An 18050-nucleotide genomic window follows, 5' to 3' on the forward strand; every position below is an offset into this window, starting at 1 on the left:
CTGTATCTAGGAGACCCTTAGACATCCCATCATCTCTGTATCTAGGAGACCCTGTAGACATCCCATCATCTCTGTATCTAGGAGACCCTGCAGACATCCCATCATCTCTGTATCTAGGAGACCCTGTAGACATCCCATCATCTGTGTATCTAGGAGACCCTGTAGACATCCCATCATCTCTGTATCTAGGAGACCCTGTAGACATCCCATCATCTCTGTATCTAGGAGACCCTGCAGACATCCCATCATCTCTGTATCTAGGAGACCCTGCAGACATCCCATCATCTCTGTATCTAGGAGACCCTGTAGACATCCCATCATCTCTGTATCTAGGAGACCCTGTAGACATCCCATCATCTCTGTATCTAGGAGACCCTTAGACATCCCATCATCTCTGTATCTAGGAGACCCTTAGACATCCCATCATCTCTGTATCTAGGAGACCCTTAGACATCCCATCATCTCTGTATCTAGGAGACTCTGCAGACATCCCATCATCTCTGTATCTAGGAGACCCTTAGACATCCCATCATCTCTGTATCTAGGAGACCCTGCAGACATCCCATCATCTCTGTATCTAGGAGACCCTTAGACATCCCATCATCTCTGTATCTAGGAGACCCTTAGACATCCCATCATCTCTGTATCTAGGAGACCCTGTAGACATCCCATCATCTCTGTATCTAGGAGACCATGTAGACATCCCATCATCTCTGTATCTAGGAGACCCTTAGACATCCCATCATCTCTGTATCTAGGAGACCCTGTAGACATCCCATCATCTCTGTATCTAGGAGACCCTGTAGACATCCCATCATCTCTGTATCTAGGAGACCCTGTAGACATCCCATCATCTCTGTATCTAGGAGACCCTGTAGACATCCCATCATCTCTGTATCTAGGAGACCCTTAGACATCCCATCATCTCTGTATCTAGGAGACCCTTAGACATCCCATCATCTCTGTATCTAGGAGACCCTTAGACATCCCATCATCTCTGTATCTAGGAGACCCTGCAGACATCCCATCATCTCTGTATCTAGGAGACCCTGTAGACATCCCATCATCTCTGTATCTAGGAGACTCTGCAGACATCCCATCATCTCTGTATCTAGGAGACCCTTAGACATCCCATCATCTCTGTATCTAGGAGACCCTTAGACATCCCATCATCTCTGTATCTAGGAGACTCTGCAGACATCCCATCATCTCTGTATCTAGGAGACTCTGCAGACATCCCATCATCTCTGTATCTAGGAGACCCTTAGACATCCCATCATCTCTGTATCTAGGAGACTCTGCAGACATCCCATCATCTCTGTATCTAGGAGACCCTTAGACATCCCATCATCTCTGTATCTAGGAGACCCTGCAGACATCCCATCATCTCTGTATCTAGGAGACCCTTAGACATCCCATCATCTCTGTATCTAGGAGACCCTGCAGACATCCCATCATCTCTGTATCTAGGAGACCCTGCAGACATCCCATCATCTGTGTATCTAGGAGACCCTGTAGACATCCCATCATCTCTGTATCTAGGAGACCCTGTAGACATCCCATCATCTCTGTATCTAGGAGACCCTTAGACATCCCATCATCTCTGTATCTAGGAGACCCTGTAGACATCCCATCATCTCTGTATCTAGGAGACCCTTAGACATCCCATCATCTCTGTATCTAGGAGACCCTGTAGACATCCCATCATCTCTGTATCTAGGAGACCCTGTAGACATCCCATCATCTCTGTATCTAGGAGACCCTTAGACATCCCATCATCTCTGTATCTAGGAGACCCTGCAGACATCCCATCATCTCTGTATCTAGGAGACCCTGTAGACATCCCATCATCTCTGTATCTAGGAGACCCTGCAGACATCCCATCATCTCTGTATCTAGGAGACCCTGTAGACATCCCATCATCTCTGTATCTAGGAGACCCTGTAGACATCCCATCATCTCTGTATCTAGGAGACCCTGTAGACATCCCATCATCTCTGTATCTAGGAGACTCTGTAGACATCCCATCATCTCTGTATCTAGGAGACCCTGCAGACATCCCATCATCTCTGTATCTAGGAGACCCTGTAGACATCCCATCATCTGTGTATCTAGGAGACCCTTAGACATCCCATCATCTCTGTATCTAGGAGACCCTGCAGACATCCCATCATCTCTGTATCTAGGAGACCCTGTAGACATCCCATCATCTCTGTATCTAGGAGACCCTGCAGACATCCCATCATCTGTGTATCTAGGAGACCCTTAGACATCCCATCATCTGTGTATCTAGGAGACCCTTAGACATCCCATCATCTCTGTATCTAGGAGACCCTGTAGACATCCCATCATCTCTGTATCTAGGAGACCCTGTAGACATCCCATCATCTCTGTATCTAGGAGACCCTGTAGACATCCCATCATCTCTGTATCTAGGAGACCCTTAGACATCCCATCATCTCTGTATCTAGGAGACCCTGCAGACATCCCATCATCTCTGTATCTAGGAGACCCTGTAGACATCCCATCATCTCTGTATCTAGGAGACCCTGCAGACATCCCATCATCTCTGTATCTAGGAGACCCTGCAGACATCCCATCATCTCTGTATCTAGGAGACCCTTAGACATCCCATCATCTGTGTGTCTAGGAGACCCTGTAGACATCCCATCATCTGTGTGTCTAGGAGACCCTGTAGACATCCCATCATCTGTGTATCTAGGAGACCCTGTAGACATCCCATAATCTGTGTATCTAGGAGACCCTGTAGACATCCCATATATTGAAATATCTGGGTTAAAAGATTCCAGTCAGTGTGCAGTTCAAATGGACAAATGGCCCCCTATTCCCTATATAGTGCACTACTTTTGACCGGAGCCCTATGGCCTCTGGTGCACTATGTAGGGATGTAGGGGGCCATTTGGGACACAGGCTCTCTCTGTTTGTTCTTTTCTCCTGAGAAATGGAAAGTGAGGTCATGAAGGTGCCTGACAGAGACCTGGATGGGAGTTAATCTGAGAGAGTTCTGTTCTCTAGGTTTGTGTGAGTGTGTGTGTGTGTGTGTGAGTGAGTGAGTGTGAGTGTGTGTGTGAGCGTGTGTGTGTGTGTGTGAGTGAGTGAGTGTGAGTGTGTGAGCGTGTGTGTGAGCGTGTGTGTGTGTGTGTGTGTGTGAGTGAGTGAGTGAGTGTGTGAGTGAGCGTGTGTGTGAGCGTGTTTGTGTGTGTGTGAGCGTGTGTGTGTGAGTGAGTGAGCTCTAAACTTTAAGCCTCTCCCCTGACAGACCGTTAATAACACAGAAGTGAAGAATGCAGTTCTCTCTCCACTCCTCTTCAATTCTATCCTCTCTTTCCCTCAGACAACGTCTCCCCCTTTCCTTCAAATATTCATCACCTGTGTCCTCTCACTCCTACACCTCCTCTGTGTCCTCTCACTCCTACACCTCCTCTGTCCTCTCACTCCTATACCTCCTCTGTGTCCTCTCACTCCTACACCTCCTCTGTGTCCTCTCACTCCTACACCTCCTCTGTGTCCTCTCACTCCTACAGCTCCTCTGTGTCCTCTCACTCCTACACATCCTCTGTGTCCTCTCACTCCTACAGCTCCTCTGTGTCCTCTCACTCCTACACCTCCTCTGTGTCCTCTCACTCCTACACCTCCTCTGTGTCCTCTCACTCCTACATCTCCTCTGTGTCCTCTCACTCCTACACCTCCTCTGTGTCCTCTCACTCCTACACCTCATCTGTGTCCTCTCACTCCTACACCTCCTCTGTGTCCTCTCACTCCTACACCTCCTCTGTGTCCTCTCACTCCTACACCTCCTCTGTGTCCTCTCACTCCTACAGCTCCTCTGTGTCCTCTCACTCCTACACATCCTCTGTGTCCTCTCACTCCTACACCTCCTCTGTGTCCTCTCACTCCTACACCTCCTCTGTGTCCTCTCACTCCTACACCTCCTCTGTGTCCTCTCACTCCTACATCTCCTCTGTGTCCTCTCACTCCTACACCTCCTCTGTGTCCTCTCACTCCTACACCTCATCTGTGTCCTCTCACTCCTACACCTCCTCTGTGTCCTCTCACTCCTACACCTCCTCTGTGTCCTCTCACTCCTACACCTCCTCTGTGTCCTCTCACTCCTACACCTCCTCTGTGTCCTCTCACTCCTACACCTCCTCTGTGTCCTCTCACTCCTACACCTCCTCTGTCCTCTCACTCCTATACCTCCTCTGTGTCCTCTGTCTCTGTCTGTCATCCTCTGTGTCCTCTGTCTCTCGCTGTCATCCTCTGTGTCCTCCGTCTCTCGCTGTCATCCTCTGTGTCCTCTGTCTCTGTCTCTCTGTCATCATCTGTGTCCTCTGTCTCTGTCTCTCTGTCATCCTCTGTGTCCTCTCACTCCTACACCTCCTCTGTGTCCTCTCACTCCTACACCTCCTCTGTGTCCTCTCACTCCTACACCTCCTCTGTGTCCTCTCACTCCTACACCTCCTCTGTGTCCTCTCACTCCTACACCTCCTTTGTGTCCTCTCACTCCTACACCTCCTCTGTGTCCTCTCACTCCTACACCTCCTCTGTGTCCTCTCACTCCTACATCTCCTCTGTGTCCTCTCACTCCTACACCTCCTCTGTGTCCTCTCACTCCTACACCTCATCTGTGTCCTCTCACTCCTACACCTCCTCTGTGTCCTCTCACTCCTACATCTCCTCTGTGTCCTCTCACTCCTACACCTCCTCTGTGTCCTCTCACTCCTACACCTCATCTGTGTCCTCTCACTCCTACACCTCCTCTGTGTCCTCTCACTCCTACACCTCCTCTGTGTCCTCTCACTCCTACACCTCCTCTGTGTCCTCTCACTCCTACAGCTCCTCTGTGTCCTCTCACTCCTACACATCCTCTGTGTCCTCTCACTCCTACACCTCCTCTGTGTCCTCTCACTCCTACACCTCCTCTGTGTCCTCTCACTCCTACACCTCCTCTGTGTCCTCTCACTCCTACATCTCCTCTGTGTCCTCTCACTCCTACACCTCCTCTGTGTCCTCTCACTCCTACACCTCATCTGTGTCCTCTCACTCCTACACCTCCTCTGTGTCCTCTCACTCCTACACCTCCTCTGTGTCCTCTCACTCCTACACCTCCTCTGTGTCCTCTCACTCCTACACCTCCTCTGTGTCCTCTCACTCCTACACCTCCTCTGTGTCCTCTCACTCCTACACCTCCTCTGTCCTCTCACTCCTATACCTCCTCTGTGTCCTCTGTCTCTGTCTGTCATCCTCTGTGTCCTCCGTCTCTCGCTGTCATCCTCTGTGTCCTCTGTCTCTGTCTCTCTGTCATCATCTGTGTCCTCTGTCTCTGTCTCTCTGTCATCCTCTGTGATCCTCTGCCATCAATTAAAGTCGAATGGAAACACTCATTATGATGAAATATCTGGGTTAAAATATTCCATTCAGAGTGCAATTCATACAGATAACACTGGAGTCAGATTCCAGTCAGATAACACTAGAGTCATGCTATAGACTGGGTGTCTCACACCTTTGAGGATGATGGAGAATGTGACACTATGTGGATTTTCAAACAGGGTTGATAGCGTTACCAAACATCTACAGTGTGAGAGGCGAGAGTTGGCATCAATAAGACTGAAACATCTACAGTGTGAGAGGCGAGAGTTGGCATCAATAAGACTGAAACATCTACAGTGTGAGAGGCGAGAGTTGGCATCAATAAGACTGAAACATCTACAGTGTGAGAGACGAGAGTTGGCATCAATAAGACTGAAACATCTACAGTGTGAGAGGCGAGAGTTGGCATCAATAAGACTGAAACATCTACAGTGTGAGAGACGAGAGTTGGCATCAATAAGACTGAAACATCTACAGTGTGAGAGGCGAGAGTTGGCATCAATAAGACTGAAACATCTACAGTGTGAGAGGCGAGAGTTGGCATCAATAAGACTGAAACATCTACAGTGTGAGAGGCGAGAGTTGGCATCAATAAGACTGAAACATCTACAGTGTGAGAGGCGAGAGTTGGCATCAATAAGACTGAAACATCTAACCAGAGCTGTAATATCTTCTAACTGGTAACCCAGCTTTCCTTCTGACCCCAGCTTCCTGTGTTCTGACCCCAGCTTCCTGTGTTCTGACCCCAGCTTCCTGTGTTCTGACCCCAGCTTCCTGTGTTCTGACCCCAGCTTCCTGTGTTCTGACCCCAGCTTCCTGTGTTCTGACCCCAGCTTCCTGTGTTCTGACCCCAGCTTCCTGTGTTCTGACCCCAGCTTCCTGTGTTCTGACCCCAGCTTCCTGTGTTCTGACCCCAGCTTCCTGTGTTCTGACCCCTGACCTCTGTGTGCTGCAACATCTAAACTCTAACTTCTGTGTGATCTGCTCCCCGCAGATGACCCGGTCCCCGCGGGCGGAGCCTCAGCAGCAGGGTCAGCTCACAGGTAGTTTCGATGAGAAGGCGTACCTGTTGGGGAAACAGCTGAAGGCTGGAGACGACCCCTATAGAGACCACGCCTTCAACCTGGCCGAGAGCGATCGACTCGGCTCAGAGCGGGTCATCAGAGACACACGACACTACAGGTGTCTTAAAAAGTTATAAAAGCAAACATACATTAGGATTTATAGTGGTATCGCAGGGTGAACGGAACAGTAGTTGTGAATACTTTACTTAAACAATGTTTCTTCGTATTGTTTGTAGATGTGCCTCCGTGAATTACGACGCTAACCTTCCTCCTACGAGCGTCATCATCACCTTCCACAATGAAGCACGCTCCACCCTGCTACGCACCATCAAAAGGTAAGGAACCGTCGAATGCCTTTCACAATGAAGAATTGACCCTCCGATATAGTGTTTAATGCTGCCTTTTCTCTCCTTCTCTCCCTCCCTCTCTCAGTGTCCTGATGAGGAGCCCTCCCTCTTTGATCCAGGAGATCATCCTGGTAGACGACTTCAGTACCGACCGTGAGTCTCTCTGCTTGTTCTCAGGCCTCCTCGTGAAATAGTCTCTGGTCTTTACACGGCTCCCACCGTGAGGCTCTGACAATAAACCTGCTCTCTGTGAGGTCCCTGTTCGTTCTCTTTCAGTCTCTACTTTTTACGAGTCTCTCTTTACAAGATGTTCAGAGCTGATTCTCTCTATTTCTGTCTGTCTTGTTTTGACCTGGTGTGTCGACCTGTCAGAAAAACACATGGAGAAATACATGAAGAGACAGACGGGGAGACCATGAGAGGGGGAATAAAGAGGGCATGCTCAGAGATTTAGACTGGGGCTTTGTCAAGGGATGTATCCAGGATCTGTTGTCGCAAGAGATTGGCTCATTTTATAGTCAGCCAGGAGAATGATATGACCTCACTCAGAACACTATCGGTCACTGTGTGATCACACACACACACACACACACACACACACACACACACACACACACACACACACACAAACACACACCACACACACACACACACACACACACACACACACACACACACACAGACAGACAGACAGACAGACAGACAGACAGACAGACAGACAGACAGACAGACAGACAGACAGACAGACAGACAGACAGACAGACAGACAGACAGACAGACAGACAGACAGACAGACAGACAGACAGACAGACAGACAGACAGACAGACAGGAGGTTTAAGCAGCCGTAGGTCCTTGCTAGTAAAGTATTTTCAAACATGTAGTTTAGGAGTCAGGGTTTGGGACAGACACCTCTCAGTATAAATAACATGTAGTTTAGTAGTCAGGGTTTGGGACAGACACCTCTCAGTATAAATAACATGTAGTTTAGTAGTCAGGGTTTGGGACAGACACCTCTCAGTATAAATAACATGAAGTTTAGGAGTCAGGGTTTGGGACAGACACCTCTCAGTATAAATAACATGAAGTTTAGGAGTCAGGGTTTGGGACAGACACCTCTCAGTATAAATAACATGTAGTTTAGTAGTCAGGGTTTGGGACAGACACCTCTCAGTATAAATAACATGTAGTTTAGTAGTCAGGGTTTGGGACAGACACCTCTCAGTATAAATAACATGTAGTTTAGTAGTCAGGGTTTGGGACAGACACCTCTCAGTATAAATAACATGTAGTTTAGGAGTCAGGGTTTGGGACAGACACCTCTCAGTATAAATAACATGTAGTTTAGTAGTCAGGGTTTGGGACAGACACCTCTCAGTATAAATAACATGTAGTTTAGTAGTCAGGGTTTGGGACAGACACCTCTCAGTATAAATAACATGTAGTTTAGGAGTCAGGGTTTGGGACAGACACCTCTCAGTATAAATAACATGTAGTTTAGTAGTCAGGGTTTGGGACAGACACCTCTCAGTATAAATAACATGTAGTTTAGGAGTCAGGGTTTGGGACAGACACCTCTCTGTATAAATAACATGTAGTTTAGGAGTCAGGGTTTGAGACAGACACCTCTCAGTATAAATAACATGTAGTTTAGGAGTCAGGGTTTGGGACAGACACCTCTCAGTATAAATAACATGTAGTTTAGGAGTCAGGGTTTGGGACAGACACCTCTCAATATAAATAACATGTAGTTTAGTAGTCAGGGTTTGAGACAGACACCTCTCAGTATAAATAACATGTAGTTTAGTAGTCAGGGTTTGAGACAGACACCTCTCAGTATAAATAACATGTAGTTTAGTAGTCAGGGTTTGGGACAGACACCTCTCAGTATAAATAACATGTAGTTTAGGAGTCAGGGTTTGGGACAGACACCTCTCAGTATAAATAACATGACGTTTAGTAGTCAGGGTTTGGGACAGACACCTCTCAGTATAAATAACATGTAGTTTAGTAGTCAGGGTTTGGGACAGACACCTCTCAGTATAAATAACATGTAGTTTAGTAGTCAGGGTTTGGGACAGACACCTCTCAGTATAAATAACATGTAGTTTAGGAGTCAGGGTTTGGGACAGACACCTCTCAGTATAAATAACATGTAGTTTAGGAGTCAGGGTTTGGGACAGACACCTCTCAGTATAAATAACATGTAGTTTAGTAGTCAGGGTTTGGGACAGACACCTCTCAGTATAAATAACATGTAGTTTAGGAGTCAGGGTTTGGGACAGACACCTCTCAGTATAAATAACATGTAGTTTAGGAGTCCGGGTTTGGGACAGACACCTCTCAGTATAAATAACATGTAGTTTAGTAGTCAGGGTTTGGGACAGACACCTCTCAGTATAAATAACATGTAGTTTAGGAGTCAGGGTTTGGGACAGACACCTCTCAGTATAAATAACATGTAGTTTAGGAGTCAGGGTTTGGGACAGACACCTCTCAATATAAATAACATGTAGTTTAGTAGTCAGGGTTTGAGACAGACACCTCTCAGTATAAATAACATGTAGTTTAGTAGTCAGGGTTTGAGACAGACACCTCTCAGTATAAATAACATGTAGTTTAGTAGTCAGGGTTTGGGACAGACACCTCTCAGTATAAATAACATGTAGTTTAGGAGTCAGGGTTTGGGACAGACACCTCTCAGTATAAATAACATGTAGTTTAGGAGTCAGGGTTTGGGACAGACACCTCTCAGTATAAATAACATGTAGTTTAGGAGTCAGGGTTTGGGACAGACACCTCTCAGTATAAATAACATGTAGTTTAGTAGTCAGGGTTTGGGACAGACACCTCTCAGTATAAATAACATGTAGTTTAGGAGTCAGGGTTTGGGACAGACACCTCTCAGTATAAATAACATGTAGTTTAGGAGTCAGGGTTTGGGACAGACACCTCTCAGTATAAATAACATGTAGTTTAGGAGTCAGGGTTTGGGACAGACACCTCTCAGTATAAATAACATGTAGTTTAGGAGTCAGGGTTTGGGACAGACACCTCTCAATATAAATAACATGTAGTTTAGTAGTCAGGGTTTGAGACAGACACCTCTCAGTATAAATAACATGTAGTTTAGTAGTCAGGGTTTGGGACAGACACCTCTCAGTATAAATAACATGAAGTTTAGTAGTCAGGGTTTGGGACAGACACCTCTCAGTATAAATAACATGTAGTTTAGTAGTCAGGGTTTGGGACAGACACCTCTCAGTATAAATAACATGTAGTTTAGTAGTCAGGGTTTGGGACAGACACCTCTCAGTATAAATAACATGTAGTTTAGGAGTCAGGGTTTGGGACAGACACCTCTCAGTATAAATAACATGTAGTTTAGGAGTCAGGGTTTGGGACAGACACCTCTCAGTATAAATAACATGTAGTTTAGTAGTCAGGGTTTGGGACAGACACCTCTCAGTATAAATAACATGTAGTTTAGGAGTCAGGGTTTGGGACAGACACCTCTCAGTATAAATAACATGTAGTTTAGTAGTCAGGGTTTGGGACAGACACCTCTCAGTATAAATAACATGTAGTTTAGGAGTCAGGGTTTGGGACAGACACCTCTCAGTATAAATAACATGTAGTTTAGGAGTCAGGGTTTGGGACAGACACCTCTCAGTATAAATAACATGTAGTTTAGTAGTCAGGGTTTGGGACAGACACCTCTCAGTATAAATAACATGTAGTTTAGGAGTCAGGGTTTGGGACAGACACCTCTCAGTATAAATAACATGTAGTTTAGTAGTCAGGGTTTGGGACAGACACCTCTCAGTATAAATAACATGTAGTTTAGGAATCAGGGTTTGGGACAGACACCTCTCAGTATAAATAACATGTAGTTTAGGAGTCAGGGTTTGAGACAGACACCTCTCAGTATAAATAACATGTAGTTTAGGGGTCAGGGTTTGGGACAGACACCTCTCAGTATAAATAACATGTAGTTAGTAGTCAGGGTTTGGGACAGACACCTCTCAGTATAAATAACATGTAGTTTAGGAGTCAGGGTTTGGGACAGACACCTCTCAATATAAATAACATGTAGTTTAGTAGTCAGGGTTTGAGACAGACACCTCTCAGTATAAATAACATGTAGTTTAGGAGTCAGGGTTCGGGACAGACACCTCTCAGTATAAATAACATGTAGTTTAGTAGTCAGGGTTTGGGACAGACACCTCTCAGTATAAATAACATGTAGTTTAGGAGTCAGGGTTTGGGACAGACACCTCTCAGTATAAATAACATGTAGTTTAGTAGTCAGGGTTTGGGACAGACACCTCTCAGTATAAATAACATGTAGTTTAGTAGTCAGGGTTTGGGACAGACACCTCTCAGTATAAATAACATGTAGTTTAGTAGTCAGGGTTTGGGACAGGCACCTCTCAGTATAAATAACATGTAGTTTAGTAGTCAGGGTTTGAGACAGACACCTCTCAGTATAAATAACATGAAGTTTAGTAGTCAGGGTTTGGGACAGACACCTCTCAGTATAAATAACATGTAGTTTAGTAGTCAGGGTTTGGGACAGACACCTCTCAGTATAAATAACATGTAGTTTAGGAGTCAGGGTGTGGGACAGACACCTCTCAGTATAAATAACATGTAGTTTAGTAGTCAGGGTTTGGGACAGACACCTCTCAGTATAAATAACATGTAGTTTAGTAGTCAGGGTTTGGGACAGGCACCTCTCAGTATAAATAACATGTAGTTTAGTAGTCAGGGTTTGAGACAGACACCTCTCAGTATAAATAACATGAAGTTTAGTAGTCAGGGTTTGGGACAGACACCTCTCAGTATAAATAACATGTAGTTTAGTAGTCAGGGTTTGGGACAGACACCTCTCAGTATAAATAACATGTAGTTTAGGAGTCAGGGTTTGGGACAGACACCTCTCAGTATAAATAACATGTAGTTTAGTAGTCAGGGTTTGGGACAGACACCTCTCAGTATAAATAACATGTAGTTTAGTAGTCAGGGTTTGAGACAGACACCTCTCAGTATAAATAACATGTAGTTTAGTAGTCAGGGTTTGGGACAGACACCTCTCAGTATAAATAACATGTAGTTTAGTAGTCAGGGTTTGGGACAGACACCTCTCTGTATAAATAACATGTAGTTTAGTAGTCAGGGTTTGGGACAGACAACTCTCAGTATAAATAACATGTAGTTTAGTAGTCAGGGTTTGAGACAGACACCTCTCAGTATAAATAACATGTAGTTTAGTAGTCAGGGTTTGGGACAGACACCTCTCAGTATAAATAACATGTAGTTTAGTAGTCAGGGTTTGGGACAGACACCTCTCTTTATAAATAACATGTAGTTTAGTAGTCAGGGTTATGGGACAGACACCTCTCAGTATAAATAACATGTAGTTTAGTAGTCAGGGTTTGGGACAGACACCTCTCAGTATAAATAACATGTAGTTTAGTAGTCAGGGTTTGGGACAGGCACCTCTCAGTATAAATAACATGTAGTTTAGTAGTCAGGGTTTGAGACAGACACCTCTCAGTATAAATAACATGAAGTTTAGTAGTCAGGGTTTGGGACAGACACCTCTCAGTATAAATAACATGTAGTTTAGTAGTCAGGGTTTGGGACAGACACCTCTCAGTATAAATAACATGTAGTTTAGGAGTCAGGGTTTGGGACAGACACCTCTCAGTATAAATAACATGTAGTTTAGTAGTCAGGGTTTGGGACAGACACCTCTCAGTATAAATAACATGTAGTTTAGTAGTCAGGGTTTGGGACAGACACCTCTCAGTATAAATAACATGTAGTTTAGTAGTCAGGGTTTGGGACAGACACCTCTCAGTATAAATAACATGTAGTTTAGGAGTCAGGGTTTGGGACAGACACCTCTCAGTATAAATAACATGTAGTTTAGTAGTCAGGGTTTGGGACAGACACCTCTCAGTATAAATAACATGTAGTTTAGTAGTCAGGGTTTGGGACAGACACCTCTCAGTATAAATAACATGAAGTTTAGTAGTCAGGGTTTGGGACAGACACCTCTCAGTATAAATAACATGTAGTTTAGTAGTCAGGGTTTGGGACAGACACCTCTCAGTATAAATAACATGTAGTTTAGTAGTCAGGGTTTGAGACAGACACCTCTCAGTATAAATAACATGTAGTTTAGTAGTCAGGGTTTGGGACAGACACCTCTCAGTATAAATAACATGTAGTTTAGGAGTCAGGGTTTGGGACAGACACCTCTCAGTATAAATAACATGAAGTTTAGTAGTCAGGGTTTGGGACAGACACCTCTCAGTATAAATAACATGTAGTTTAGTAGTCAGGGTTTGGGACAGACACCTCTCAGTATAAATAACATGTAGTTTAGTAGTCAGGGTTTGGGACAGACACCTCTCAGTATAAATAACATGTAGTTTAGGAGTCAGGGTTTGGGACAGACACCTCTCAGTATAAACAACATGTAGTTTAGGAGTCAGGGTTTGGGACAGACACCTCTCAGTATAAATAACATGTAGTTTAGTAGTCAGGGTTTGGGACAGACACCTCTCAGTATAAATAACATGTAGTTTAGGAGTCAGGGTTTGGGACAGACACCTCTCAGTATAAATAACATGTAGTTTAGGAGTCAGGGTTTGGGACAGACACCTCTCAGTATAAATAACATGTAGTTTAGTAGTCAGGGTTTGGGACAGACACCTCTCAGTATAAATAACATGTAGTTTAGGAGTCAGGGTTTGGGACAGACACCTCTCAGTATAAATAACATGTAGTTTAGGAGTCAGGGTTTGAGACAGACACCTCTCAGTATAAATAACATGTAGTTTAGGAGTCAGGGTTTGGGACAGACACCTCTCAGTATAAATAACATGTAGTTAGTAGTCAGGGTTTGGGACAGACACCTCTCAGTATAAATAACATGTAGTTTAGGAGTCAGGGTTTGGGACAGACACCTCTCAATATAAATAACATGTAGTTTAGTAGTCAGGGTTTGAGACAGACACCTCTCAGTATAAATAACATGTAGTTTAGGAGTCAGGGTTCGGGACAGACACCTCTCAGTATAAATAACATGTAGTTTAGTAGTCAGGGTTCGGGACAGACACCTCTCAGTATAAATAACATGTAGTTTAGGAGTCAGGGTTTGGGACAGACACCTCTCAGTATAAATAACATGTAGTTTAGTAGTCAGGGTTTGGGACAGACACCTCTCAGTATAAATAACATGTAGTTTAGTAGTCAGGGTTTGGGACAGACACCTCTCAGTATAAATAACATGTAGTTTAGTAGTCAGGGTTTGGGACAGGCACCTCTCAGTATAAATAACATGTAGTTTAGTAGTCAGGGTTTGGGACAGACACCTCTCAGTATAAATAACATGAAGTTTAGTAGTCAGGGTTTGGGACAGACACCTCTCAGTATAAATAACATGTAGTTTAGTAGTCAGGGTTTGGGACAGACACCTCTCAGTATAAATAACATGTAGTTTAGGAGTCAGGGTGTGGGACAGACACCTCTCAGTATAAATAACATGTAGTTTAGTAGTCAGGGTTTGGGACAGACACCTCTCAGTATAAATAACATGTAGTTTAGTAGTCAGGGTTTGAGACAGACACCTCTCAGTATAAATAACATGTAGTTTAGGAGTCAGGGTTTGGGACAGACACCTCTCAGTATAAATAACATGTAGTTTAGGAGTCAGGGTTTGAGACAGACACCTCTCAGTATAAATAACATGTAGTTTAGGAGTCAGGGTTTGGGACAGACACCTCTCAGTATAAATAACATGTAGTTTAGTAGTCAGGGTTTGGGACAGACACCTCTCAGTATAAATAACATGTAGTTTAGTAGTCAGGGTTTGGGACAGGCACCTCTCAGTATAAATAACATGTAGTTTAGTAGTCAGGGTTTGAGACAGACACCTCTCAGTATAAATAACATGTAGTTTAGTAGTCAGGGTTTGGGACAGGCACCTCTCAGTATAAATAACATGTCGTTTAGTAGTCAGGGTTTGAGACAGACACCTCTCAGTATAAATAACATGAAGTTTAGTAGTCAGGGTTTGGGACAGACACCTCTCAGTATAAATAACATGTAGTTTAGTAGTCAGGGTTTGGGACAGACACCTCTCAGTATAAATAACATGTAGTTTAGGAGTCAGGGTTTGGGACAGACACCTCTCAGTATAAATAACATGTAGTTTAGTAGTCAGGGTTTGGGACAGACACCTCTCAGTATAAATAACATGTAGTTTAGTAGTCAGGGTTTGAGACAGACACCTCTCAGTATAAATAACATGTAGTTTAGTAGTCAGGGTTTGGGACAGACACCTCTCAGTATAAATAACATGTAGTTTAGTAGTCAGGGTTTGGGACAGACACCTCTCTGTATAAATAACATGTAGTTTAGTAGTCAGGGTTTGGGACAGACACCTCTCAGTATAAATAACATGTAGTTTAGTAGTCAGGGTTTGGGACAGACACCTCTCAGTATAAATAACATGTAGTTTAGTAGTCAGGGTTTGGGACAGACACCTCTCAGTATAAATAACATGTAGTTTAGTAGTCAGGGTTTGGGACAGACACCTCTCAGTATAAATAACATGTAGTTTAGGAGTCAGGGTTTGGGACAGACACCTCTCAGTATAAATAACATGTAGTTTAGTAGTCAGGGTTTGGGACAGACACCTCTCAGTATAAATAACATGTAGTTTAGTAGTCAGGGTTTGGGACAGACACCTCTCAGTATAAATAACATGAAGTTTAGTAGTCAGGGTTTGGGACAGACACCTCTCAGTATAAATAACATGTAGTTTAGTAGTCAGGGTTTGGGACAGACACCTCTCAGTATAAATAACATGTAGTTTAGTAGTCAGGGTTTGGGACAGACACCTCTCAGTATAAATAACATGTAGTTTAGTAGTCAGGGTTTGGGACAGACACCTCTCAGTATAAATAACATGTAGTTTAGTAGTCAGGGTTTGGGACAGACACCTCTCAGTATAAATAACATGTAGTTTAGTAGTCAGGGTTTGGGACAGACACCTCTCAGTATAAATAACATGTAGTTTAGTAGTCAGGGTTTGGGACAGACACCTCTCAGTATAAATAACATGTAGTTTAGTAGTCAGGGTTTGGGACAGACACCTCTCAGTATAAATAACATGTAGTTTAGTAGTCAGGGTTTGGGACAGGCACCTCTCAGTATAAATAACATGTAGTTTAGTAGTCAGGGTTTGAGACAGACACCTCTCAGTATAAATAACATGAAGTTTAGTAGTCAGGGTTTGGGACAGACACCTCTCAGTATAAATAACATGTAGTTTAGTAGTCAGGGTTTGGGACAGACACCTCTCAGTATAAATAACATGTAGTTTAGTAGTCAGGGTTTGGGACAGACACCTCTCAGTATAAATAACATGTAGTTTAGTAGTCAGGGTTTGGGACAGACACCTCTCAGTATAAATAACATGTAGTTTAGGAGTCAGGGTTTGGGACAGACACCTCTCAGTATAAATAACATGTAGTTTAGTAGTCAGGGTTTGGGACAGACACCTCTCAGTATAAATAACATGTAGTTTAGTAGTCAGGGTTTGGGACAGACACCTCTCAGTATAAATAACATGTAGTTTAGTAGTCAGGGTTTGGGACAGGCACCTCTCAGTATAAATAACATGTAGTTTAGTAGTCAGGGTTTGAGACAGACACCTCTCAGTATAAATAACATGAAGTTTAGTAGTCAGGGTTTGGGACAGACACCTCTCAGTATAAATAACATGTAGTTTAGTAGTCAGGGTTTGGGACAGACACCTCTCAGTATAAATAACATGTAGTTTAGGAGTCAGGGTGTGGGACAGACACCTCTCAGTATAAATAACATGTAGTTTAGTAGTCAGGGTTTGGGACAGACACCTCTCAGTATAAATAACATGTAGTTTAGTAGTCAGGGTTTGGGACAGGCACCTCTCAGTATAAATAACATGTAGTTTAGTAGTCAGGGTTTGAGACAGACACCTCTCAGTATAAATAACATGAAGTTTAGTAGTCAGGGTTTGGGACAGACACCTCTCAGTATAAATAACATGTAGTTTAGTAGTCAGGGTTTGGGACAGACACCTCTCAGTATAAATAACATGTAGTTTAGGAGTCAGGGTTTGGGACAGACACCTCTCAGTATAAATAACATGTAGTTTAGTAGTCAGGGTTTGGGACAGACACCTCTCAGTATAAATAACATGTAGTTTAGTAGTCAGGGTTTGAGACAGACACCTCTCAGTATAAATAACATGTAGTTTAGTAGTCAGGGTTTGGGACAGACACCTCTCAGTATAAATAACATGTAGTTTAGTAGTCAGGGTTTGGGACAGACACCTCTCTGTATAAATAACATGTAGTTTAGTAGTCGGGGTTTGGGACAGACAACTCTCAGTATAAATAACATGTAGTTTAGTAGTCAGGGTTTGAGACAGACACCTCTCAGTATAAATAACATGTAGTTTAGTAGTCAGGGTTTGGGACAGACACCTCTCAGTATAAATAACATGTAGTTTAGTAGTCAGGGTTTGGGACAGACACCTCTCTTTATAAATAACATGTAGTTTAGTAGTCAGGGTTATGGGACAGACACCTCTCAGTATAAATAACATGTAGTTTAGTAGTCAGGGTTTGGGACAGACACCTCTCAGTATAAATAACATGTAGTTTAGTAGTCAGGGTTTGGGACAGGCACCTCTCAGTATAAATAACATGTAGTTTAGTAGTCAGGGTTTGAGACAGACACCTCTCAGTATAAATAACATGAAGTTTAGTAGTCAGGGTTTGGGACAGACACCTCTCAGTATAAATAACATGTAGTTTAGTAGTCAGGGTTTGGGACAGACACCTCTCAGTATAAATAACATGTAGTTTAGGAGTCAGGGTTTGGGACAGACACCTCTCAGTATAAATAACATGTAGTTTAGTAGTCAGGGTTTGGGACAGACACCTCTCAGTATAAATAACATGTAGTTTAGTAGTCAGGGTTTGAGACAGACACCTCTCAGTATAAATAACATGTAGTTTAGTAGTCAGGGTTTGGGACAGACACCTCTCAGTATAAATAACATGTAGTTTAGTAGTCAGGGTTTGGGACAGACACCTCTCTGTATAAATAACATGTAGTTTAGTAGTCAGGGTTTGGGACAGACACCTCTCAGTATAAATAACATGTAGTTTAGTAGTCAGG

At 43.7% G+C, this 18050-nt stretch overlaps 1 protein-coding gene across 1 annotated transcript in view; it reads left to right on the top strand.

The window, feature by feature from the left end:
* galnt16 (UDP-N-acetyl-alpha-D-galactosamine:polypeptide N-acetylgalactosaminyltransferase 16) overlaps positions 1 to 18050 on the top strand; it is a 115710-nt gene that overhangs the window by 15715 nt on the left and 81945 nt on the right. The window contains exons 2-4 of the mRNA XM_071366969.1: positions 6386 to 6573; positions 6692 to 6790; positions 6888 to 6955. Of these exons, the coding sequence (XP_071223070.1) occupies positions 6386 to 6573; positions 6692 to 6790; positions 6888 to 6955 (355 nt within the window). The remainder of the gene's footprint in view (positions 1 to 6385; positions 6574 to 6691; positions 6791 to 6887; positions 6956 to 18050) is intronic.

Source organism: Salvelinus alpinus, chromosome 25 (genome assembly GCF_045679555.1).
Source record: "Salvelinus alpinus chromosome 25, SLU_Salpinus.1, whole genome shotgun sequence".
Lineage (NCBI taxonomy): Eukaryota > Metazoa > Chordata > Actinopteri > Salmoniformes > Salmonidae > Salvelinus > Salvelinus alpinus.